Raw genomic sequence first — 25,594 nt, 5'->3', positions numbered from 1 at the left:
GTATCCTGTTGTGCAATTCATCACCATCCAGTGCAGGGTCTTTTGGGAAGTTCCTGCAGAAACAAGTCTCGCAGGGGTGACTAGGAGCATGGGGTCAACTTCTCATAATGCAATGTTCTCCATCCCATAATTTCATCTAGATTTCATAATTTGTGTGCCTTCTTTTCAAAATTCCCACAAACCCATGTGTCTCTCCTTGCTGCCCACCATCTTTACCAGAAGATTCGGCAATGTGCCATACATAATGAATGGTTTTACAGCAATGAGTTGCCATATTGCGATGGGGTGATGGATGGTGTACACATCCCTATTTTGGCACTGGATCACCTTGTCCCTGAGTACATCATCAGCAAGAGCTACTTTTCTATGATTATGCAAGCATTGGTGGATAACTGGGGACACTTTACCGACATCAGTGTGGATTGGTCAGAGAAGATGCATGATGCATGCATCTTAAAGAACTCAGGATTATTCAGAAAGCTGCAAGCAGGGACTTTCTTTCCTGACCAGTGGATTACCATTGGGAATGTTGAAATGTCAATAGTGATCCTCAGTGACCCAGCCTAGCCCTTGCTCCCATGGTTCATGAAGACGTACACTGGATACTTCGACAGCACCAAGGAGTGCTTCAGCTACAGGCTCAGCAGGTGTAGAATGACAGTTAAATATGCCTTTGGTCATTTGAAGGGTTGCCGGCATTGTTTACTTATAAGATTGGACCACAGTGAGAAAAACATCCCAATGTCTTGCATAATATCTGTGAACCAAAAGAGGAAAAGTTTCCACCAGGTTGGAAGTAGTGCAGCTGTCAGCTTAATTTGAATAGTCAGACACAAGGTTTAGTAGAAGAGATCATTGCAGAGCTACACAGCGCAGGGAGTATTTGAAAGACCATTTTAATAGTGAGCCAGACTAGTGAGTGTTGTAGAAATGTGCTCTACCTGGCCCTGTTCTTTTGCAACCTAATACGAATCTTGTAGTGATTGCTGTGCATGTAGGAATATTACATTGTCAATGCACCTATTAATATTTTTTGTGAGTGGTATTATGAATAGTGTGACACAGTGCAGTAACAGATAATTGGTTGCTGTTAGACCTGCTCAGCAACAGCCAGCATATGCTAGGAACTAATTCAGGATAAAATTATATATTTTTGGAACAAAATTAATCTTTAACATGAACCAAACAATTAAAAAAAATTAAAACTTAATAAATTAAAGGAACAGAACTTACAAAGGGGAAAGAACAGTCATTTCCATTTCAGGTCATATACACCAACCGTGGTTTTTGCTTTAAAAGGTGCCGAGGGGAGGAGCTGAATTCACAATAATGACTAGGGCGGTCAGTGTGGGGCAATGTGAGACAGCTGCTGTAGGACAGTAATGGTTGACATAAGTAATGCAGTGTCTACGCTCTCACTGTATTGACCTAAGTATATTGACCATGATTCTACGCCACTCATGAAGGTCATATTATTAAATCTGCATAGTCAGGCACTTACGTTGGCAGAAGCCAAATGTAAGTGAAGACACATCCACAGCTAGGCTGATGGAAGCTGTCTTGTGTCCATCTAACTGTGTAATATAGACCAGGCCTTACTCTTACAGGAATAAATTGGGAACCAGGGAGGCAGGAGAGTATAGTAGTTGAAGCAGATGCTTAGGACTTGTGGAATTTAAAAAAAAAACCAAAACTATAAATGCTAATTACATTAAAATATTCATAGGGCTTCTGATTTTCTGTTTTTACCAATAAACACCAATATAGCACCCCCAATAAGAGAACATCTTTTTTTTTCTTATCCAATAAATGCCAAAAAAACACAGAAAGTGCTTAATCGTATTTAAGAGCTTATCTACATGGAACACTAATGAAAACCATGAGGGTATGATTTCGGAAGCGCACTAATGTGTTGCACATTAATTGGTCCATGTAGACCCTGCTAGTGTGTACCAAAGGTTACCTAGTGACCTTTAATGTACTGCTGTTTGAGACGGTAATACATTAAAGCACACTAGGGAAGTGTGAGGGGGGAGGGATAGCTCAGTGGTTTGAGCATTGGCCTGCTAAACCCAGCATTGTGAGTTTAAGCCTTAAGGGGGCCATTTAGGGATCTGGGGCAAAATCAGTACTTAGTCCTGCTAGCAAAGGCAGGGGCTGGACTCAATGACCTTTCATGGTCCCTTCTAGTTCTATGAGATAGGTATATTTCCATATATTATTATTATCAAAAGATTACTTATGACAGTATAAGTGAGTGTAATGAGTAATGTATAGAATATAAAGAGAAAGCCCTCAAAAGCCCACATTAACCACAAAAATGGAATTAATAAACACCAAAAAACCAGAAGCCCTAATGTTCAGTATAGATGATCAAACCAAAGACTAGATGCCAACTAGTGTCCTGAGTTTCAGTTGATGATTCAAATTTCTTCACAATCTACTTAGGCTACAATGTACTTTTACTTAAATTATAAGGTGTTCAGGGTAGGAACTGTCTTTCTTTTTATTTGTATTGTGCTTTACACAGTGGGGCTGGGGACTTCAGGCACTACCACAATACAAATTAGTAATAATAACAATAATCTGTTTATATTCAATTTCTTATTCCAAACAAGGTAGCTCTTATACACACTGCTACTTTCAAATGTAAAACATTTTGTCTTGACTACATTAACTTTTACAATTAGTTGCATCTCCCTGCTATCACTTTGGTTTTCACACTCTTAAGATTTTTGATCAAATGATTATTACCTTAGCACAGAGGATAGAGGTTAACAAGTTATGAAAATGTGTATTTAATTTAAAGTTGGCAAAAGAAAAACAAGTATGAACAGATTTGTTTTACTTTTTAAAATGTTCCCGAAACAGATTAACTTTATTTTAATATTTGTTTCATCTACCTTGAAATGAGAACTGAAAGGGCTTTGATAAATGGTTTGGAAGCTTCACCAGTTTAACTGTAACAATCTCTGTCTTTTGATAAAATGTCATGTAATTTTCCACAGCAATTCTCCTCAGACAGTCACAGATAGCCCTGACATTTCTCACAGTGCTCTACTGAAGGGACTATTTTCTTCCTCAGTGGCAGCACATTGCAGTCACAATGCTGTGATAAAAGACCTTGGACCAGATTCTCAACTGGTGTACATTTTTATAGCTCCATTTGTGTCGATGGTGATATAAACGCAATTTACACCAGCTGAGGATCTGCCCTCCCTATATTTTTTTGTAAAGTAATGTGAATAGTCACTACACTTTTAAGTTCACCTGAAAATGCGAAATTGTTCTTGTTAGAATAAACATTAACTGGAATACACTTAACCAATTTTTTTTTATAAGCAAGACTTTCAACGGCCATAGCAGGCTCCCTATAGAAAGCTTTCTTTAAGAAGATTTCTAAGCTGTTTCAGTGCCCACCTGTATTTTAGTATCTGAATGGTATTGTTTTTCTTTAAAAGGAGCTCATTGACCTGCAGCATGCACACCACAAGCTAAACAAGCAGTATCATGATAAAGTGGCGGAACTGATGCATGCAAACAAGAGTGTGGAACAACATGAGGATGAGGTTAAGAAGCTGAGAAGTCGGGTGGAAGATCTAAAAAGAGGGCTAAACCAGGCAGAGGATAAGGTATTTAAACTTTTAATTTGTTAAAAGAATCTGTTGTCACTTACGGTTTATTCACATATTCAAGGGCAATACTGTAAATGCATTCATATATTGTAGAGTTATGTGTTTATTTATGATCCTAGGACTGCAATCTTTGAGATTAGACATAGAATTTGACCTCTTTAGTCCCTTTGTTCATTATCCTACCAATATAAGATTCTTTCTGAAGATTTTATGTCTCTATAAATCTAATAACCCCCCCCCAATTTATCTTGCTACTGAATATGCCAACTAGGTTGTTATTAGACAATTTGGACAAAATATGTGTGTGCGTGTGTAATATATAAATATAAAAAGAGCTCATTAATTAACTAATTTTTCAACATTCCTATGAGTACAGATTATTTTAACTCATAACAGCATAAAATTCTGCTGCTTTTGCCAAACACTTTCTATTGGGTACAAAACCCAATTTAATCTGTTTCATTATCAATTACCTTTAAACATCTTAGCCCTGGTCTACACTACAGGGTTAGATCAAATTTAGCTGCATGAGGTAGATTTTATAATGAATGCGTCTACACAAGCAACCCCATTCCGTCGACCTAAAGGGCTCTTAAAATCGACTTCTGTACTCCGCCCTGGCGAGGGGAATAGCGCTTAAATCGACCTTGCTGGGTCAAATTTGGGGTAGTGTGGATGTAAATTGACATTATTGGCCTCCAAGAGCTATCCCAGAGTGCTCCAATGTGACCACTCTGGACAGCACTTTCAACTCTGATGCACTAGCCAGGTACACAGGAAAAGCCCCGGGAGCTTTTGAATTTCATTTCCTGTTTGGTCAGTGTGGTGAGCTCAGCACCACAGGTGACCATGAAGTCCCACCAGAATCACAAACGAGCTCCAGCATGGAGCAAATGGGAGACACTGGATCTCATTGGTGTCTGGGGAGAAGAATCTATGCAGGCAGAACTCCGATCAAAAAGAAGAAATGGGCATGATGGACAAAGTCTACAACAGGGACACACAGCATTGTCGTGTGAAAGTCAAGGGGCTCAGACAAGCCTACCAAAAGACAAAGGAGGCAAATGGTTGCTCTGGGTCAGAGCCCCATACATGCCGCTTCTATGATCCGCTGCATGGCATTCTAGGGGGGGGAACCTACTACTACCCCACCACTGTCCATAGACACCTGCAACAGGGAAGTCTCACGCAACATGGAGGAGGATTTTGTGGATGAGGAAGATGAGGAGGAAGAGAATGTGAAACAGGCAAGCAGTGAATCCCTTCTCCCTGGCAGCCAGGACCTTTTCATCACGCTGCAGCCAATACCCTCCCAGTGCGGGATCCCCGACCCTGAAGGTGAAGAAGGGCCCTCTGGTGAGTGCACATTTGTAACTACAGTACAGGGTTTAAAAGCAATAGTGTTTAATGTTTGAGTTGCTCTGAAGACTTGGGATGCAGCTACTGGAAAAGTCTGTTACTGTGTCTGGGGATGGAGTGGGAATCCTCCAGGGACATCTCCATGAAGCTCTCCTGGAGGTACTCTGAAAGCCTTTGCAGAAGGTTTCTGGGGAGGGCTGCCTTATTTTGTCCTCCACGGTAGGACACTTTACCATGCCAAGCCAGTAGCAAGTAGTCTGGAATTATTGCAGCACAAAGCATAGCAGCGAATGGTCCTGGGTTTTGGTTGCATTCAAGCAACATTCGCTCTATATCTTTCTGTGTTAGCTGCAGGAGAGTGATATCATTCATGGTCACCTGGTTGAAATAGGGGAAATTTTGTAAGGCAACAGTAAAAGGACCCCATTCATGCCGGGCTGTTTGCAATTGGCTAAAAGGGATCATCCCTGAGAATAGCCACGCTTCAAGGGGAGGGGTGAAGGGCTCATCGCAAATAGCCACACGGAAGGGGAGGAGTGAAGGGATCATCCCAAATAGCTACGGGGATGGGTGGGGGCAAGTGTATGCTGCACATCAACCGGAAAACTGCAGCCCCTCCTTTTAAATGGCAAACCTAACTGGCATTGCTTGCTATGGGGAAGGAGATTGCTGCAGTTTGAAAATATTTCCACATAGTATGAAGGCGTTAGAAGCCAAATCTGCATATCCTTTGGCTTACTTTGGTTGCCTGGAAGTTGAATTCTGTTGCCCAGTCGTGTGTGATATTTCACCATACCAGCGGGCGCTCAATATAAAAGGCAAAATATGACCTTGTACCTAAAGCACATGTGCTGTCTGCTGTGAATTGCTTGATTCACTGTGAAAGTCTCCCTTTTGTTCTCAGAAATGTATCATCTTAAATTTTACTCTCCCTTTTTATCTTCCCCCAGGCCCGAAAATGTTTCTATGCTCCCCCTATCATCTCCATCCCTGAGGTTATCGCAGATTAGAAGGTGAAAAAAACGCACTCGCAATGACATGTTTTCCAAGCTCATGCAGTCCTCCCGCACTGATAGAGGACAGCTGAATGCATGGAGGCATTCAGTGGCAGAGTCCAGGAAAGCATTAAGTGAGCGCGATGAGCAGAGGCAGTATGGAATGCTGAGGCTAATAGGTGAGCAGACAGACATGCTCAGGCATCTGGTGGAGCTGCAGAAAAGCCAGCAAGAGCACAGACCGCCGCTGCATCCACTGTACAACCACCTGTCCTCCTCCCCAAGTTCCATATCCTCCTCACCCAGATGCCCAAGAATGGGGGGGAGGGGGGGAGGCTCCAGGCACCCAGCCACTGCAATCCAGAGGATGGCCTAAGCAACGGAAGGCTGTCATTCAAACAGTTTTGATTTGTAGTGTGGCTACAATAAGCAATATGGCCTTGTCCTTCCCTCTTCCACCACCCCACCCTACCCCACCAGGGATAACTTATCAGTTATCTCTCTTTTTTTAATTAATAAAGGAAGAATGTATGGTTTCAAAACAATAGTGACTTTATTTCCTTTGCCAGCTGTGATCGAAGGGGGGAGGGTGGTTGGCTTACAGGGAGCTAAAATCAACAAAAGGGGTGGGTTTGCATCAAGGAGAAACACACACAACTGTCACACTGTAGCCTGGCCAGTTATGAAACTGGTTTCCAAAGCCCCTCTGATGTGCAGAGTGCCTACCTGTGCTCTTCTAATTGCCCTGGTGTCTGGCTGTTCAAAAATGGCAGCTAGGCGATTTGCTTCAACCTCCCACCCCACTATAAACATCTCCCGCTTACTCTAACAGATATTATGGAGCACACAGTAAGCAGTAATAACAATGGAAATATTGGTTGTGCTGAGGTCTAACCTAGTCAGCAAACAGCGCCAGCGAGCTTTTAAATGTCCAAATGCACATTCTACCACCATTCTGCTCTTGCTCAACTTATAGTTGAACTGCATCTTATTACTGTCCAGGTTGCCTGTGTATGGCTTCATGAGCCATTGGAGCAAGGGGTAGGCTGGGTCTCTGAAGATAACTATTGGCATTTCAACATCCCCAACAGTAACTTTCTGGTCTGGGAAGTAAGTCCCTTCTTGCAGCTGCTCAAACAGCCCAGGGTTCCTAAAGATGCGAGCGTCATGCATCTTTCCCGGCCATCCCATGTTGATGTCAGTGAAATGTCCCTTGTGATCCCGCAGTGCTTGCAGCACCATTGAGAAGTACTCTTCATGGTTTATGTACTGGTTGGCAAGGTGGTCCGGTGCCAAGATAGGGATATGAGTTCCATCTATCGTCCCACCACAGTTAGGGAATCCCATTGCAGCAAAGCCATCCACTGTGACCTGCACATTTCCCAGAGTCACTACCCTTGATAAAAGAACATCAGCGATTGCACTGGCTGCTTGAATCACAGCAGTCCCCACAGTAGATTTGCCCACTCCAAATTGATTCCCAATTGACCGGTAGCAGTCAGGCATTGCAAGCTTCCACAGGGCTATCGCCACTTGCTTCTCAACAGTCAGGGCAGCTCTCATCTTGGTATTCCTGCACTTCAGACCAGGGGAAAGCAACTCACAGAGTTCCAGGAAAGTGGCCTTACGCATGCAAAAGTTTCACAGCCACTGGGAATCATCCCAGACCCGCAACACTATTCGGTCCCACCAGTCTGTGCTTGTTTGCTGGGCCCAGAATTGGCATTCCACTGTATCAACCAGCCCCACTGCCGCCATGAGGTCCCAATTACCACAGCCCATGCTTTCAGGAACGTCTGTGTCCATGTCCTGATCACAATCATCCTCGTGCTGCCGTCTCTTAGCCAGGTTCTTCACATACTGAAGTATAATGCGCAAGGTGTTTACAATGCTCGCAACAGCAGCGGTGAGCTGACCAGGCTCCATGCTTGCCATGCTATGGCATCTGCATGTGTAACCCAGACAAAAAGGTGCGGAATGATTGTCTGCAGTTGCTTTCAGGCAGGGAGGGAGGGAGGGGAGAGTGACAACATGTACCCAAAACCGCACGTGAAAATATTTTTGCTGCATCAGGCATTGGGAGCTTCACACATAATTCCAATGGACAGCAGAGACTGTGGGAACTGTGGGATAGCTTCCCACAGTGCACTACTCTGAGTGTCGATGCTAGCCACGGTAGTGAGGATGCACTCCATCGACTTAATGCACTTAGTGGGGACATACACAATCAACTGTATAAAATCGATGTCTAAAAATCAACTTCTATAAAACCGACCTAATTTTGTAGTGTAGACATACCCTTAGACTACTTTAGATTCAAGATCGTTGCTGATGGTTAATTGTATGCTGGCTGCAAAATATCCATTTCAGGGGCTGTCAATTGGACTTGTTTCCTCCTCTCCCCCATCCCAAAAAAACTTCAACCAGCACCAAATGTGTTTTCCTCCTTGCCCTGATTACCTTTCAGTTTTTAAAAAAAATTCATTCTGAAAATAACTTGACTTCAAGATTTTCTTCCCACCGACCTGGAAAAGAGGATCCCTTATCTGAGAAAAGTGATGATTATAATTGGTTTATGCTACAGAGGTATCTTGCACTACTGAAGTGACATAATTTCCCTGCTCACGTTGGGTACATTGATGCTGAAATAAAAGACTCGCAGCATTGCTGCAGCTGGCCTGGGTCACTGACTTGGCCTCAAGGGGCTTGGGCTGCAGGCTATACAATTGTAATGTAGGTGTTTGGATGCGGGTGGGATCCTGGACTCTAGACTGCGAGTGAGGAGAGTCCAGAGCTTGGGCTCCAGCCTGAGCCTGAATGTCAACACTGAAATTTTTAGACCTGCAGCCTGAGCCCTTTGAGCTTGAGTTAGCTGACTTGAGCTCTGAGGCTCCCTGTTGCATTGTTTTTATCATAGTGTAGATATGCCCATTCTCCCTGAGTGTTTTGTGATGGAGAAAAATGAATCTTCAGCCACCTTCTGAAGCTCATGCAGCAGGAAAGAAAGTCCTCCTTTTTCATCCATGTGATATAATGATACTGCCTGAAGGCCTGTACCTAACATTTAGTAGTGGAATTTCCAATTATCAGCCTTTTCAGATAATTCTAGCCATATATATAGAGAAAGGATCTGTATTTTCAAAAGTGACTAATGAATTTGGGTAAACCAATTCTCAGATGCTCAGCTTGAAACACCTAAAAAGAATTAATTTGATGGTAATTGAAAATGAGGAAATAATACCTTTGGCATAGCAAGTGCCAGGTAAGTATATATAAGATTCCTCAATACACAGCTTCTTGTGTGGTCAGGATGGTGACTGGCCAGATTTTGATGCAGTATATTTGATAATCCAACTTTTTTTGTTAAGATATGTAGTCTATGCCCAGTTGTCTTTTAATCTTGCTGTTATTAGTCAGGATCGTAGGATAAGTACTATGTCCATTAACAAGTGTCTCTAGAATTAGACTCTTAGTTTATTACTTTGCTTTTGTTTGTTGCAGACTCCCAATACAGCAAGACACCTCTCATGCCCTTAAGTTAGAAGAGTTACTTTTTGCATTAGTGGCTGCAGCTCACTGATCCAATTTCTGTTTGATTTCAGAGCCAATCACTGACATACTAGGAGAAAGGGAAGTGAGGAAAAACAAAGCTGGTAAAACAAAGAGTCCAAGAAAATATCTTAATAAATAAAATACATTCTGTTGGGAACTGTATGTTTAGGAATTTGGCAGTGGCACATGAAAACTTTCACTCATAACCTCAGTCGATACTAGGAACACAAACATCACTGCCATCTGACAGGTTAGCTGATTATTTGAAATTAATTGATATCAGCCCAGTTCCTGTTAGACAGGGTATAAGAATCACACACTCCTAATTAAAACTAATTGGCACTCCTGTTAGAAGTGACAACAGAGGGGTTAAGTAAGGAGAGAACAGCCATAAGGACAAAACTACCTAACTTTTTACTCTAAAAGTGGCCTCAGAAAACATACAGGTTGGTGGATGCCTTAGAGGAAACTTGCACTGCAGCCACCCATCTTAAACCTGTTCTTTAGAGAAATTGGAGATTTCTATTTCCTTGGTGTCAGTCCATCACCCAGTTCACCATTGTAACTCATAGAGACTTCTCTGGCAGTTGTACTTTATAATTGGGAGCTACAGTTAGGTTTTTTTTTAAGGTTATCAGCAGAACAAAGAAAATAATCCTTGCCAGCAGTAGGCTGGAACTAACAATATTGCCAGGCAAGTAATACCAAAAAGCATGTTAAGGAACCTCTCATACTGCGTAGGATATAGGAGCTCCCCTAACGTTTAGAGAGCTGCTCTTAGTGCAATACTGTTAGTGTGGTAATCATACAGGTAATATTTTTATTATTAATAATATCTTCTTGTTTAAGAGGAAAAGAATATGTGCTGTATTTTCAGTGAAATTATCAGATTTCCAGTTACTTATGTTTTCTCTCCTAATACATCAGCTTAACTATGATTTAGCAAAAGAATGAAGATTTTCTTTAGTTAAGTGCTGTCTGAGGAAGATTATATTAGCATTTAGGTTTCTTCTTTTATTCTGAACACTCAGATTTAGATTAATATACTGCTGCATTCAGTACTCAAAATAATTGGGTTTGTGACACAATAGGCAAAATATCTTTAACCAACTTCAAAAATAGTTTGTTGTTTTCTGTGCTCTATTGGCAGGACCTTATCAATGTATTCAAGGTGAAATGTTCATCATGATTATTTCTATTCTTGAGCCCACATGAAAATGGAAAGTTTTCATTTTCTCTGACTCTGCTGTTTTTTTAAATATATTTTATGATCGACATTATTTTTTGCTCATGCACTTAATTCATTTATAGCTGAAGTGTATTGTAACAGATTTTGAAAGGATATCTGAAAACATATTAGACATTGCCTTTAATAATCCACAAATCTAATTTATATATATTAATGCAGCAACTTGAGCTGCTGCCAGATTTACTCATTATTTTATGTAATACTTATGTAATAACCTTAGTCCCAGATTTGGACCTTAGCGTCCAAAATATGGGGGTTAGTATGAAAACCTCCAAGCTTAGTTACCAGCTTGGACCTGGTACCTGCTGCCACCACCCAAAAAATTAGAGTGTTTTGGGGCACTCTGGTCCCTCTGAAAAACCTTCCCTGGGGACCCCAAGACCCAAATCCCTTGAGTCTCACAACAAAGGGAAATAATCCTTTTTCCCTTCCCCCCCCTCCAGGTGCTCCTGGAGAGATACACAGACACAAGCTCTGTGAAACTACACAGAGAGACTCCCCCTCTCTGTTCCCAATCCTGGAAACAAAAAGTACTTTCCTATTCCCCCAGAGGGAATGCAAAATCAGGCTAGCAAATCCAACACACAGATCTCCCCATTTCTTCCTCCCACCAATTCCCTGGTGAGTACAGACTCAATTTCCCTGAAGTAAAGAAAAAAACTCCAACAGGTCTTAAAAGAAAGCTTTATATAAAAAGAAAGAAAAATACATACAATGTTCTCTCTGTATTAAGATGATACAACACAGGGTCAATTGCTTAAAAGAATATTGAATAAACAGCCTTATTCAAAAAGAATACAAATCAAAGCACTCCAGCACTTATATTCATGCAAATACCAAAGAAAAGAAACCATATAACTTACTATCTGATCTCTTTGTCCTTACACTTAGAAACAGAAGATTAGAAAGTAGAACTACTTCTCCAAAGCTCAGAGAAAGCAGGCAGGCAGAAAACAAAGACTCAGACACTAAATTCCCTCCACCCAAAGTTGAAAAAATCCGGTTTCCTGATTGGTCCTCTGGTCAGGTGCTTCAGGTGGAAGAGACATTAACCCTTAGCTATCTGTTTATGACAACTTAGGACGAGTTGTTAAACCAATATGGGCTTTCAGAAAAGATAAGAATAAAGATAATGTCATTACAGAGCTGATTATAAACTCTTTACTGGTTTGCCTAAAATAAGAGGTATTTTATTTCTTCAATTTTGGAATTCTTCAGTAAAACAAATAAAACTCTGTGTGGTGGTAGGCACACATCATTTAACTTCACTATGTAAAATTCTGAGTACAGGATCTAGAACAATGGGTACTGGTCCATGACTGGAGTTCCTGGGTGTTGCTGCAATACAAATAAATAATATCACTTTGTTTCTCTCAAAGCAATCACTGGGAATACTGATGGTCGTGACATTCTGCTACTTTCTCAGTTCTGCAGTATTTTGTTAACAATTAAAATTGTTCTGTTATAATAATGAAAAAAAAGTAGATAGGAGATACAGAAAATGATGAGTAAATCTGACAGCAGTTCTAACCAGTCTAGTATACATAATCTACTAGGTTTGTTTGGGATAAAAGGAATTTTTATTGATAAGGTGTTATTTCTTGCATATTCTTCAATAAATGTACAATAGTCCCTTAAACATGGGGGGAGAGGGGAGTTTTCAGAAAGGTAGAAAGAGATTCCTATTATTGGTGGAATGAGCTCAAATAAATATTTGTTTCTCCTTAAAAATATATTTAATGGAATATTGTATGTGCATTGCGCAATACATAAGAAATAACACCTTATATTGATAAATAATTCCGTTATCCCAAACAAACCTAGTAGATTATGCATACTAGAACTGATTGGAAAATGGAGTTCTCTCCATGGAAAATGTTGATTTTTTTTGGTAACTCCCCCCCCCCCCGGATGTATTTTGATTAGGAATAATATTTCCCTACCTCTCAGGAGTGTTGTGAAGCTAATTTCATTAATATATGTGACATGCTGAAATACTCTGCGGATGTGGCTATAAAAAAAAATCTAGCTTTCAGGTTTGAAACAACTTTTCATTTTGAAATTTAAGCTAACAGAAAAATCAAAACATATTTCAGTTGACCTACACAGACTTTTAAAAACTTTTTCAGTCTGATTTTTTTTCCCAACTTTTCATCCCAATTTGAGATGGGAATTTTTCTTTGAAATCTTGAAAATTTTCACAGGATGGTATAACTACTTCCCAACTAGCTCTGATAATAGCCATGCAAATGAAAATGTTTGTTTATACTTGTTTCATTGGCATATAATTAAATGAATATATTGATGATTACAATGTTTTTCTTTCATTAATAGTTTCTGAAACTTAATCTGTGCAGCTGGCATTGTTTTGGAAGGTCATTTTTATTTCCAAGATGGTTGTACTATATTGTTTTTCCTTGGAAATAAAATGACTAATTCAATCATACCCAATTCAAGAGTTACAAAATGCTTCAAATACTTACCGGTAACAATGCCAATTCACTAGCTCCTTGTCATTACTGTAGTTTTTAAAATATTGTGATATTATCTTTTTTGTGGAAAAAACTTTTGATAATAGGAAAGTGTACACCATAGTTTCAAATAATGGACATTAGTCTAGGTTGGAATTTTCAAAAGAACTTCCTTGAGCACTCATACAAATCCCATTTGTAAACATGCATACTTGAAGACAAAGTGAAGAAACTCTATATACAACTGTAATTTAGATGATATTTTCAGTTCTTGTTACAATGTTTGTGCTCTTTCCTCTTTAAGAATATACAATATCATAGTTTTGTCATCAGACATGAACTACTTAGCATTGCTTTGCAGTCCTATAGCCTGGTATCTTTCCTCTGAGCGTAATTATGAGTGAATCTCAAAAGGGTTGGTTCAGATAAGCATCTCAAAATTGTTTTTCCATATCTGACTCGAGGGATTTCCTCTTCTTCCTACATGTTATTGCCAGACATTGCATATCCAGTAGGCCTTGCTTAGTTGCTTTTCACTAGTGAAAAGATCCTTTCAAGGCATGCATGGAGACATGAGTCCCTTCCATAGGTAACTAGCCTTATGGAGAGATTCAGAAATTTCTTCTTGCCCCACTTCTTTTTAAATCTAGTGATGCTTTGCATTTTTGCTGTGAGTTGAAGTACAGAGTGAGAAACCCTAGTTCCTGCTGCGAGCCCTCACTTCCCATGAGATTTTGTTTCTAGGAAGCCCCATACATTTGACACTACTCAAGGGAAAGCTGCCAAGACAGTAGCATTAACTGACATGAAACATGTCCAGAAGAGGTACTGTAACAAATTTAATTCTATGAATTATGAACTCTAGTGGGGAAAAAAGCCTTAAATCATTTAATCAAAGTCAAGCTAAGAAGTATTTGCTACATGCTGGAAATTTACTTGAATTTTATTATGAGAACTAGACTTTTCATGATTATTTTTTCTTTACCACCCAAGATAGTTTTGTTTTTAAGTTTGTAGTGATATGAAAAGATACTGGGAAACTCTGAAGGGACTACTCTGAACAGGATAGTAGTTTCTCTTGGCTTGAGTTTCCATGGTTAGTTGTTTCCCAAAACCCCAAGGAGCCTGGAGAGGGGATAGACTTGGCTTCACTTTGTTCTTATTGGTTTGGTTTTGTTCACTCGCTGCTATTTCCCTTTTCTTTACAATACAGAAAATGTTAGGCAACAGCAATGCTTAATAATGGTCTTGTTCTGAGTCTTAAAAGACATCAAGTATCAGAGGGCTAGCCGTGTAAGTCTGGATCTGTAAAAGCAACAAATAATCCTGTGGCACCTTATAGACTAACAGACATGTTGGAGCATGAGCTTTCGTGGGTGAATACCCACTTCGTCAGATGTACATGCATCTGATGAAGTGGGTATTCGCCCACGAAAGCTCATGCTCCAAAACGTCTGTTAGTCTATAAGGTGCAACAGGATTCTTTGCTGCTTTTAAAAGACATCTTCAGTCTGATGACAGGATTGTAAGCATGATATTAGATAAACCTACCCCCCTTATGATTTAGCAGAGAGCAACAAATCAAAATGACAGTAGGACGAAGTGGTAAGATGTGAAGAATTTAAAATACACGAAAAATAAGAAGACATTATACTTGGAGTGAATGTTTAGTTGGCATTTTAGACTGGAAACATATAGATCTAATGTTTGTTAATTCAATCATATTAGCTCTGGTGAAGGCCAAATCACTGTTATGCTAATGTGTTGATAGGTGACCAACATGGAATTAAATTAAAAAATACTTAATACCACTGCAGTGGCATCAGTCATTAGTGATTTCTGTTGGAATTGCATGGTGTGCAATGCAGCAGAAACCGCTAACACAGTCGAGTGCATTCAGACTTTTGTTAAGCACATTTGCAACTCACACTTCCTTTAAACAGTGGCATCGATCCCACATTTTGTTTGCTGTTGTAACAGCTACAGAAAACATACAAAAACCCCCAGCAAAATCCACTAGGGAAAGAATACCTGGAAAAGCTGAGTATGAGACAGGGGGAAGGATATGTTGTTTGCCCATGTTAAACAAAACAAAACAAAAGAAAACAAAGTCTTACTACCTCAGTGAGAAGCTTCTAGAACCTCTGTGTTTTGGAGCAAGGGCTTGAAATCAGGGAGGTTGCTCTAATGCCAAGGAAGTGCATTTGCTTTTCGTAGGGAAAAATGCACAGATTTGGTCAAGATATATGCATCTGAAAAATCTCAGTTCACTCATGCCCTGGTAATTTCTCAGGTAAATTCTCTGAAGATGCTGTTTATATTGAGCATGCTCCTATCTTGGGTTGCAAGGCTTGAGCAGGACTTTCTCTGCAATTGCTGCTGCTGGCTTTTTGGGGTCACTGTGTTGCTGGACACAGGAATGAAGAGCAGGGAGACTCTTTTCTGTATGCTCTCAGTGCTCCCCCTGCTGGTCTGCAGGCAGCATGAAGATGGCGTCTGCCTGATTTGATTGCAAAGGCTGCAAAAACAGGAAGGTGGGCGGATGGGGAAGACAGAGGAAGTAGATGGGAGGCAGACTGGAAATAGCTGAGCAAGGATATGGGGGCAGAGATCCTGTGGGTAAAAGGGGAAGGGAAGGAAAGAGAACACTAGTAATGGAAAAGAAGACTTGGATTAAATGAGGAATGGGGTGAGGGGGAGAGAACCACAGGGACTGGTTGAGAAAAGTGCCTGCAGGGAAACTGAGGTGAGGAGTTCCAGAAGTCAAACTAAAACTGGTAACTGGAGTGAAGGAAAGAATGGGAGTTAGATGGGGAGCCTGTAGATGGAGACAGGGACTGGCTAGGTGAGCAGACTGTGATAAGGAGCCAAAGGGGGTTGGGGTGAGCAGGACAAGGTGAGGCTGGATGGGATGGGACAGAAGTCTCTGGAGCCATTAGAACACGCTATCTTCCAGAACCTGTAACTGAATCCAAGATTCCTGAGTCTCTATATTTCTCTGTCAGCAACTCTGTGAAACCCACTGGCAAAATTTGTCACTTTCCCTTTTAGTGCTTCGTCCACGTAGAGAATGCCAATCTCTGCTGACGATCAGTTATGCAGTTAGCTCAAGTGGCAGAGGTCTGTACTGAGGATCTAAATGTTTCAACCCTGCTGATAACTCATGTGGATGTCAATATGTTTCCACGTGAGAAATTACTGATTTTTCAGGTTTTTTAAAAATACTTTAAAAATTACACACACACACACACACACACACACACACACACACACACACACACACACACACACACACACACACACACACACACCACTTATGTTAAAAGAATTTTTAGTTTGCAAAGTCAAGCACTCAAAAGTTAGGGAATGCCAGTGCAACCTTAATTTGGTGCCTTTTGATATGCATTATGATACATACTTTAATTACATGTTCAAATGTTGTTTTCCAAAGGAAAAACTCAAGGAATTTTTATTTTTCTATTCCCCCACCCCTTCCCCCATGTCTGCCTCAATCTGGACTATATTGTAATAACCTTAGTAATTGGGAATACTTCCTAATTATTTATTTATATATTCAATTATATAATTATATCCCAGGTTTAAAAGGGGAAATTTTGCTTTCCTCAGTTAATATTCTCATCAGACCTGAGACCTAATTACACTGCTAATTCCATAGAAGCATTGCACCCATGCAAATGGGCTTGAATGTTGCTTATGGGTTAGCAATGAGATCGGGCTATGAGAAATTGGAGTTTGTCAGAATGCAAACATTTTTAGGCTTTCAAATCCTTGAGAAGTGCTTCTCGCACAAAAATTCAATAAACCTTTTTAACCAAACTTGGAAGAGTTTACACAGCTCTCTCAGTTCTATTTATTTCATTAAGCCATGCTGACCCTAGTAACAAAGCTGTTGTCTCAGTACCAGAGACTTCAGCTAACTAGATTACCTGTTTCTGTGAAAAGATGTATTTTTCAAATGTCATGTCGAAGGGTTGAGTTGTTGTGTGACTTTCTTAAATCACAACTGAACTCAAAGTTTTCACTTGAACAAAACTCTAGTCCAGAGTGTTTTAGATTCATGCACTCTTCAGAGCTTTCTATGCTCTTTCTTTCACAATTCAGTGTTGGTTATCTAGGCACAGGAGGTTTTGGAGGAGCAGATAGTGCATTTATTTTTCAAGAGCTAGGAACTTTCATTCATCTGTCTGTCAGGAGGCCCTGCTACAGTTAGTCAAATTCAAAGATGGGATTCAAATTGGGTATTTTTATTCATAGGAAAACGTCCTTACTGCCAGTTTGGGATTTGCCAAATTAGGCAGAGGGAACACACTTACTGATAACCAAGATTCTACTACATTTGCCAGAACCTATCAATCTGTTTGCCCATGTTCTGACCTGTTAAGCAATGTTAATTAAAAAATCAACAACAATGTTCTTTAACCAACTTTAAGATGTAGGTGGGTGCAGAAAGAAATTAATCACTGATTCTTTGGTCCTTTTATGGGTAAAAAAGGTGTGGCTCTTTTGAATGAAAATAGCCCAAAGAGGAAGGAAATTACAAGTAGTCCCTGTAGTGTTGTCTAGAATATGAAAGAAGGGATGCAAAACAAATCATATCATTGCTGCATTTTTAGGCCTGGCCTCTGGAACCATCTTAAAAAAATTAACAAATACACACACACACACACACACACACACGAAAGAAAATAACAGATACATGTTTTTAAAACTAAAAAAAAAGATTACGCTGTTACCTGTATTTGCACCATTGGTGAACTGGTGCTGCCATAAAGCATAATAAAGGTATTTGTGACTTGACATTTACTTCCATTTTAAAATGGCAATAACTGTTTGTTTCAGAGTTTTTCTTTCCTATATCTGCCACTTTTTGGAATTTCAAGTATGTAGTTTTTTATTTTATGATACCGGTCTTTGGAAGAAGCATATGGAATGGTATCTGAGTGATTACTCTAGTTGTACCAGCTATAATACTATATTTTGCTTAGGAGTATTCTGTGACAAGTCCACTAGAATGATCATCGACAGCAACCACACAGATTTATTATTGTTTTGGGAGAAGCGTCTATAGAGGGAATATGATTATCATTCTTCTCACTGTTTTCTCTAATTCTTTTCAGTAGGTGGTTAGAGTATAATAATACAGCACATGAATGCACTGGGCTGTCTATAAAAGTAGCTGAGCAGTCTAAGCCTGCCAGATTTAAAAGTTTTGTCACTTGGGCTAATAAAGAACAGACACCATCCTAGTCCCATGTCACAAACATCTTTCTGTATAACACATTGATCATGTACTGAAAAAGGTTGAGGAAATCTAATGAAGTATATCATGCAGAAGAACAGCTAAATGCAGTAGCACCAAAGGTCTCTCTAGCGCATACTAATCCTTTCAAAAAGGAAACATTGCCGATGTAGCCTCTCACTCTCAGAACAATCTGTTCTTCTTTCCCACCTACAGGGATTTAGAAAAAAATTTAGGTGCAATAAAGGTTCCAAGAGATCCTTCCCTGCTGCTCGGACCAATTATTTGACTATAATCAGTAGGGTAAAGTCAAAACTGAAGATGTCCAAACTTTCAGAAACAAACAAGAAGGTTTCAGGCACCACTACAAATTATATTTGATTTGTAGCAAATAATTCTGTAGGTCAGAAATAGGGATTCATTGGGCATGTCTAAACTAAAGTTAGACTCCTATGGCTGGCCCATGGCAGCTGACTCGGGCTCGGGCTAAAGGGCTGTTTAACTATGTTATAGACATTTAGGCTCAGGCTGGAGTGTCCTAGAGCTTGGGCTACACCCTTAGCCCAAAACGTCTACACTGCAATTAAACAACCTTAGCTGGAGCCCTGCAAGGCCAGCGTGAGTGTGTAATTGCAGCGTAGACATAATGTAAACATAGAAAACAATGGGTATCACCTGAATCAGGCCAGAAAGTAGAGCCAGAAAGTTTCAGTTCCCCTCCCCTATTACAGGCTTAATTTTCCAGACAGAACTAAGTTTGCATGAGATGTAAGGATGAAACAAGACCATGTCATCTATAAAACACAAGTTTTTATTATTCACAGCAAGGAAGAAAAACATACAGAATTGTGGCAGATATAAGAACTAGTAATTTTCTTAACACAATCAGAAGCAGTAATGCAGGAAGATACTTTTCTTCCATACCTTAAAATGTACATGGAGATTAAATGCATACTTCTGTGTGACCAAGACATGGAAGATTGAAATAAATTGCATCCAAATCTCAATTTAAGTCCACAGAAGGAGACATCTACTAAGAAGAAGGAAGGTCCTTTGTCTTGCTTTCCCTGTTGATTTCCATCTAGAGCAGATTGAATATTAATGAAAATGGTTTAACACATTTCAGTCTTTTTTGTAATAAATCATTAAACACACACTTTTAGAATTATTTATCCAGCTCTACACATACTCATAGATATTCTTTGAGGCTATCCCCTTATTTCAAGGGAAGAAAAATGTGCATGTTTGCCTATGCTTAAGTAAATGAAGTGATGAGTTACATTCAATAAAAGGGAGGGAAACATACAAGGATGTTGTGTTTATATTGTGAGCTCATAAATTAGGGCCTGAGACTGCTAAACAATGGAAATTGAGGGCTTTCAGTACCTTGTATGTTTGGGCCTCTCAGCTATGAACTTCTTTGGGCAGGGACCATGCCTTCTTCAGTATCACATACAGCTCCAAGCACATGGTCTGACCTTAGCAAAGAGCTAATACAAATTAATCAGAATATGTATCCCTAGCTTTAAACTGTCAGTATAACAAATTGTCAGTATTTCCCTTTAAATAAACATAATTGCTATTCTCCAAATAAAAATTAATCTGTTTTTTATTCCTCAGGGAATTACGCCACATATCACTTGAACACCTTTTGGAGGTACCACTTCCCAGAACAAATAACAAAATCATGACTGGAGAGTGATGTAGGGGGAGGAAGGAAGAGATTTGTAATCTTTGCCAATGACCAAATTCGAGGGCAGTAAACAAGCATTCCAATTTTCTATCATCCACTTTCTAAAATATTTTTGTGTGTGTGTGTGTAATACATGAGTGAGTTTTAAGGTTAAGCATTTTTAGAACACAGGTGGTGTCCTAGTGGACAAATTTTTCACTGATTAGTTACTTCAGCATTCCAAATAGTAGCTTAGTTGTTTGTGTGTGGTTCTTGTTACTTTGTTGTTTTTTTGTTGTGGTTGGAGAACTGTCTTTAATCTAAAATCTTCATCTAAGAGCCTCTAAAATGCAGGAAATTATGCCTGGTTTTACTAATTTTTCAATGAGAAAGGTGCCACTTCTCTTCCCTCAAATTAAATTTGCCTTGCTTACGCACTTTTTTCTGTTGAGCAATTAGCCTTCTAAAGGAGGGATAGAAACAATGGCTAGGATTTAAGATGAAAACACCAAGAAACAATGGTCCTGGGAAGTACAGTAATACTGAGAGTGATTGAATAATGTAACCAAATTAAATTTTTGGATACATATCATAAAACATTCCTAATGGTAAGATATTGCAGACTATGGAGGACAGTGTTGCCTAGTGGATAAAGTATTAGACTAGACCTCAGAAATCTGGGTTCCGCTCTCTGGTGGCCTCCTGTGTGACTTTGAACAAGTCATTTCACTGCTCTGTGACTCTGTTTCCCTACCTGTAAAATGGGGATAATGATGCATCAACACCTTGTGGTTTACTGGTTAAAAGTGCTATATAAAAACGAGGTGTAATTAAAAAAAAATGATATGGAATGGTTTAAGGGAACTGGTGAAAGATCAATTTTAAAACAATTAAACATAGTTCCTTCGATACACAGTATGTACACTGCACTTACAGGGACACAGACTTAATAACATGCAGATAGCACTGGGTTAACTCATGAGGGGCCCTAAAAGTGAGCACAAGTAGGTTGTACTTGATGCATTGGAGAAGGGGGAGCTGGATGCATCATTTTGACTGATGTGGGAATTAAACTGATGTATCTGAGTTCAGAAGTGAACCAGTGGCATGCATTTTTTAATGGACTTTGCCTCAGGTGTTTACGTCTCACCTGGTATTTTTTAAAACTGTGAGTCAATCACAAATACGTTGTATTTCAGATGTGATATGATGAATTTTGTTCTAGTCTGGCAGGCAGTATCCTCAGCCACTTACTGTGGCAATTTGAGTTTCTTAGAATTTAGGAAAGTGGAAGCATTTCTGCAAGAGTCAGCTGTTTAAAGATAGCATATTGATTGTTTTGATGGCAAAAGTACATTAATCCTTCTTTGGAAGAGGCACAAAACCAAGGTCCTGACCGCTGTCATTAAGTTCCCTTGCACTAGAATTTAACCAGCTTGAGCCAAATTCTGCCATTGATTTTAGTGGGATTATATAGATATAACCGAAGGCAGAATTTGCCCTGTGGTATCCAGGCCTAATTCTAAACTGGGTAATTACATTCTGCCTAACTAATTCCTGCTACAGTTTCAGTTCAGTCTTCACTATTCTTCCTTTCCTCCTTTGCTATTCATTTTTCACTCAGGAGGTGACTGCGCTTCCATGGTGCGTCAACATGAAGTGATCTCTTGCTATAGTTTCTATAGCATTGTTTATGACTTGTATTACAGTAATATACTGTATGATTAAACACTATCTGACTCACACACAATGTCCTTGTCTTGAAGATCTGACAGACTAATCAGTTAGTTACATTTTTAAATTATTTTGGGATTGTTTATAATGGAAGGGGCTAATATAGTAGATAGTATTAGCTAGGCACCTGCAGACATGGAAGCCACCACATCAAGGTGTGACCGTGCCTCAGTGGGTCACAGCTGAGAATACCAGATTCAGGACAAACCCCTGAGAAATAGGACAGACTCACTCCCAAACTGGTGGTTATTCTATCATAAGATATACCAAGCCACTAACAAAAGTAAACTTCTGTCTCACCACACTGGTTAACTAGAAGTCAAAGCCTCCTTAGGCGTTTCAGCCCTTGCTTCACCACCCAGACACTGGACTCTATGATGAGTGGTTACTGAAAACCAATTTCATCACATATGGGGTCCTCTAATCTCAAGAGATGAGCCACATAGCAAGGTCAGTATATAATTCAGATCATACCCAATAATCATATTTTGTCAATTCTTTGATATCTAAAGGTTTATTTATAAGAGAAAAGAAACAGGAAAGAAATAAAGTGGTCAAAGAAATCAAATACATACAATCATTGCAGACAGCGATTTCCCTACACCCCCCTTGAATTTCCCCAACATTGCCCCTACCAGTTTAGTGAATTTGTTACATGCAGTGTTGTCAATTTAGTTATTGTTTGGAAATTTGAATTGAAGTTGAAACATTAATACATACTTTAAAAGCATATAAAGTGTACGATAAAATACATGTATCTGAAAAAGTATAATAGATTTGAAAAGTATGAACATATACTAGATTCTTTATACAGCTTTTGTTTTTATGACTATATCAGTGCATTCATTCAGTGATGTTGGCCAAATTACGATTTGTAAGTAAAGTCTAAATGAATTCTCCCTGACAGCTAGTGATGAGCTGGGGGCTGGGGGAAAAGCTTCAGGACCAGACTGTATTTACATTCACACCTAATCTACCTAGGTATCCAGCAAAGAGAGCTGTGATGCCCAAGTGATAAATTTTGGCTGGGGTTGGGTTACAAATCACTTGAATGCGGGGGAGGGGGAAACGAAATGTTGTTATTCTTATTGTATGAGTAAAGGGCAGTGGAACTGTACTTAGCAGAGTTCTTGGATCACGTTTGTAGCAGTGATATTACAGACTGCTGGCTTGTAAATTTTCTGATAACTTCCAAAAGAATAGAGGGTTCTCAGTCCATAGTCAGTATGTTCCTTTTAGAGTAAGTCTAGAGATCTGAGCAGGAAAGAGTCAAAATGGAGATGCTTCCAAGGTCTTTTATATGTTCTCCAATGTAGATGGAATTTCACTGTCCAAAACAAAGATTTCAGCCTCAGTTTGTGAAAAATTACAGGCACAAGATAGAATCCAGGGTCACATGAGCAAGTCACATGCCGTTACATGGCTTAATGACTCATAGGAGCAGCCATTACCCATAATCTGGATATGGCATCCATGGGAAGGCTCACAGGGCAGGGACAAGCTTTTTCTATAGCCCACTGTGAGAGTTAAATGTTCTTTAAGGGCCATCAACCTGAATGGTCCATTCACAATGTGGTGGCTAGACTGGATGTAAACTACCTTTGGCTATGAACAAAAACACCCTAGGAACAAACACATTTGAAATACTGGTACATAGTCAATATTGATAACTTTAGATGCAAAAATGACATATGCACACAAACAGGATAATTATATTTGATAGATTATAACTTTTCCATTGATAACTTACATGACATACTTCTTATAAGATGTGTTGCAGCAGTTATCTAACGTTGGCAATATTAATGATATAATTGGTCATGATACAGACGAACTCAAGGGTCAAACTTTATGGGACAATTTAACAAATCATGGTAGCATCAAATAATATTTATTTTGTTTATATATAGTGTTTATGGTTGTTTACTTATTAAATTGGACCATATTTTAAAGGGCATTGCCATTAAATTGCTCCCTTCCTTTCTTAAGTATGATCATGAAGAACAGACACAAAATAAGAAAACATTACCAAAATATATAGCATAAAATATGGAGAACTATATCCCCAAAAATAGAGATTAAGAAAGCAAGAGATGAACATATTCATAACTGAAAGAAAAGTGCATGCACACAGAAAGTACTGCAAAATAATTCATTAAACAAATAATTACTAATCGAACTAAAACTACCACTAGATACAGTAATAGCTTGTCATGGTGATTTATATTACTCTAGAAATACCCATTTCAAATTCTTTGAAGAATGCTGAGTTCTGCTTCTCTAATCTTTCTTTTAATTTCAAGAAAAGGGAGTTTCATTTACGACTCTGGGGATGATCCTCAGCTGGTATAAATTAGCATGGGCTCATTGAAATCAGTGAAGCTATGACAATTAACACTTCCTCAGGTTCTGCCTCTCTAACTCTAGACTGTTCAGGATGCCTTGGTTTTTTCCCTGTTCTTAAATTCTTTTCTTTCTTGGGGTATGGCCACACTTGCAGCTGTACAGCGCTGGGAGTTACAGCTGTCTTCGTACAGCTGCATAGGGAAAGTGCTGCAGTGTGGCCACACTGACAGCTATCAGCGCTGCAGTGTGGCCACATTTGCAGCATTTGCAGCACTGTTGGGATGCATTATGGGCAGCTATCCCACAGAGCACCTTGTCCCATTTTGGCATTGTGGGAAGGGGACGGAAGGATGCGGGTCATTCCACTTCCTGTCCCAACGCCCCGTGATGCATCGCTTCACATCCCAGCAGTCACTGTTTTTCCATCCACGTTTGGTGCCATTGTGAGTCTCCCAATGGTTTCTGTGCAGCGCGATTTCTGTGGGAAACGGAGCCCGAGCTGCTGAGGAGTATGCTGATGAGTCTCGCCAGCACATCACGTTTGACAGTTGAGCTATTCCTTCAGCTCCAAAGTGACAGTGAGAAGTCCGATGATGATATCGAGTCGCCTGACGCATATGACACTAAATTGCATGTGGCATTCACAGAAATGCTCAGCACTATGGAACGCCGCTTTTGGGCTCGGGATACAAGCACTGAGTGGTAGGATCACATCGTCATGGAAGTCTGGGATGACATGCAGTGGCTGCAGAACTTTCGGATGAGAAAAGCCACATTCATGGGACTATATGCTGAGCTCACCCCCACCCTGCGGCACAAGGACACGAGATTGAGAGCTGCCCTGCCAGTGGAGAAGCGCGTGGCTATTGCAGTCTGGAAGCTGGCAACTCCAGACAGCTACCGATCAGTTGCGAACCAGTTTGGAGTGGGAAAGTCGACCATTGGAATCGTGTTGATGCAAGTTTGCAGGGCCATTAATTGCATCCTGCTAAGAAGAACCCATGACTCTGGGGAATGTGCAGGACATTGTGGATGGCTTTGCACAAATGGGTTTCCCTAACTGTGGAGGAGTGATAGATGGGACGCATATTCCTATTCTAGCACCACCCCACCTGGCATCCGAATACATTAATCGGAAAGGGTATTTCTCTATTGTTCTCCAGGTGCTTGTGGATCACCGTGGGCTTTTCATTGACATTAACACAGGCTGGCCTGGAAAGGTGCATGATGCATGCATCTTTCGGAACAGTGACCTGTTCCGGAAGCTGCAGGCCAGGACTTTTTTCCCAGACTGTAAGATCACACTAGGGGAAGTTGAAAT

At 39.9% G+C, this 25,594-nt stretch overlaps 1 protein-coding gene across 1 annotated transcript in view; it reads left to right on the top strand.

Annotated features, from left to right (window-relative positions):
* CCDC102B (coiled-coil domain containing 102B) overlaps window positions 1-25,594 on the top strand; it is a 342,057-nt gene that overhangs the window by 233,135 nt on the left and 83,328 nt on the right. Inside the window, exon 7 of the mRNA XM_050938820.1 lies at window positions 3,462-3,632. Coding sequence (XP_050794777.1) covers window positions 3,462-3,632 — 171 coding nt within the window. The remainder of the gene's footprint in view (window positions 1-3,461; window positions 3,633-25,594) is intronic.

The sequence above is a fragment of the Gopherus flavomarginatus genome, chromosome 2, assembly GCF_025201925.1.
Source record: "Gopherus flavomarginatus isolate rGopFla2 chromosome 2, rGopFla2.mat.asm, whole genome shotgun sequence".
In the NCBI taxonomy this organism is placed as follows: domain Eukaryota; kingdom Metazoa; phylum Chordata; order Testudines; family Testudinidae; genus Gopherus; species Gopherus flavomarginatus.
Note: the sequence above shows the minus strand (reverse complement) of the source record. Positions and strands in the feature narration are given on the sequence as shown.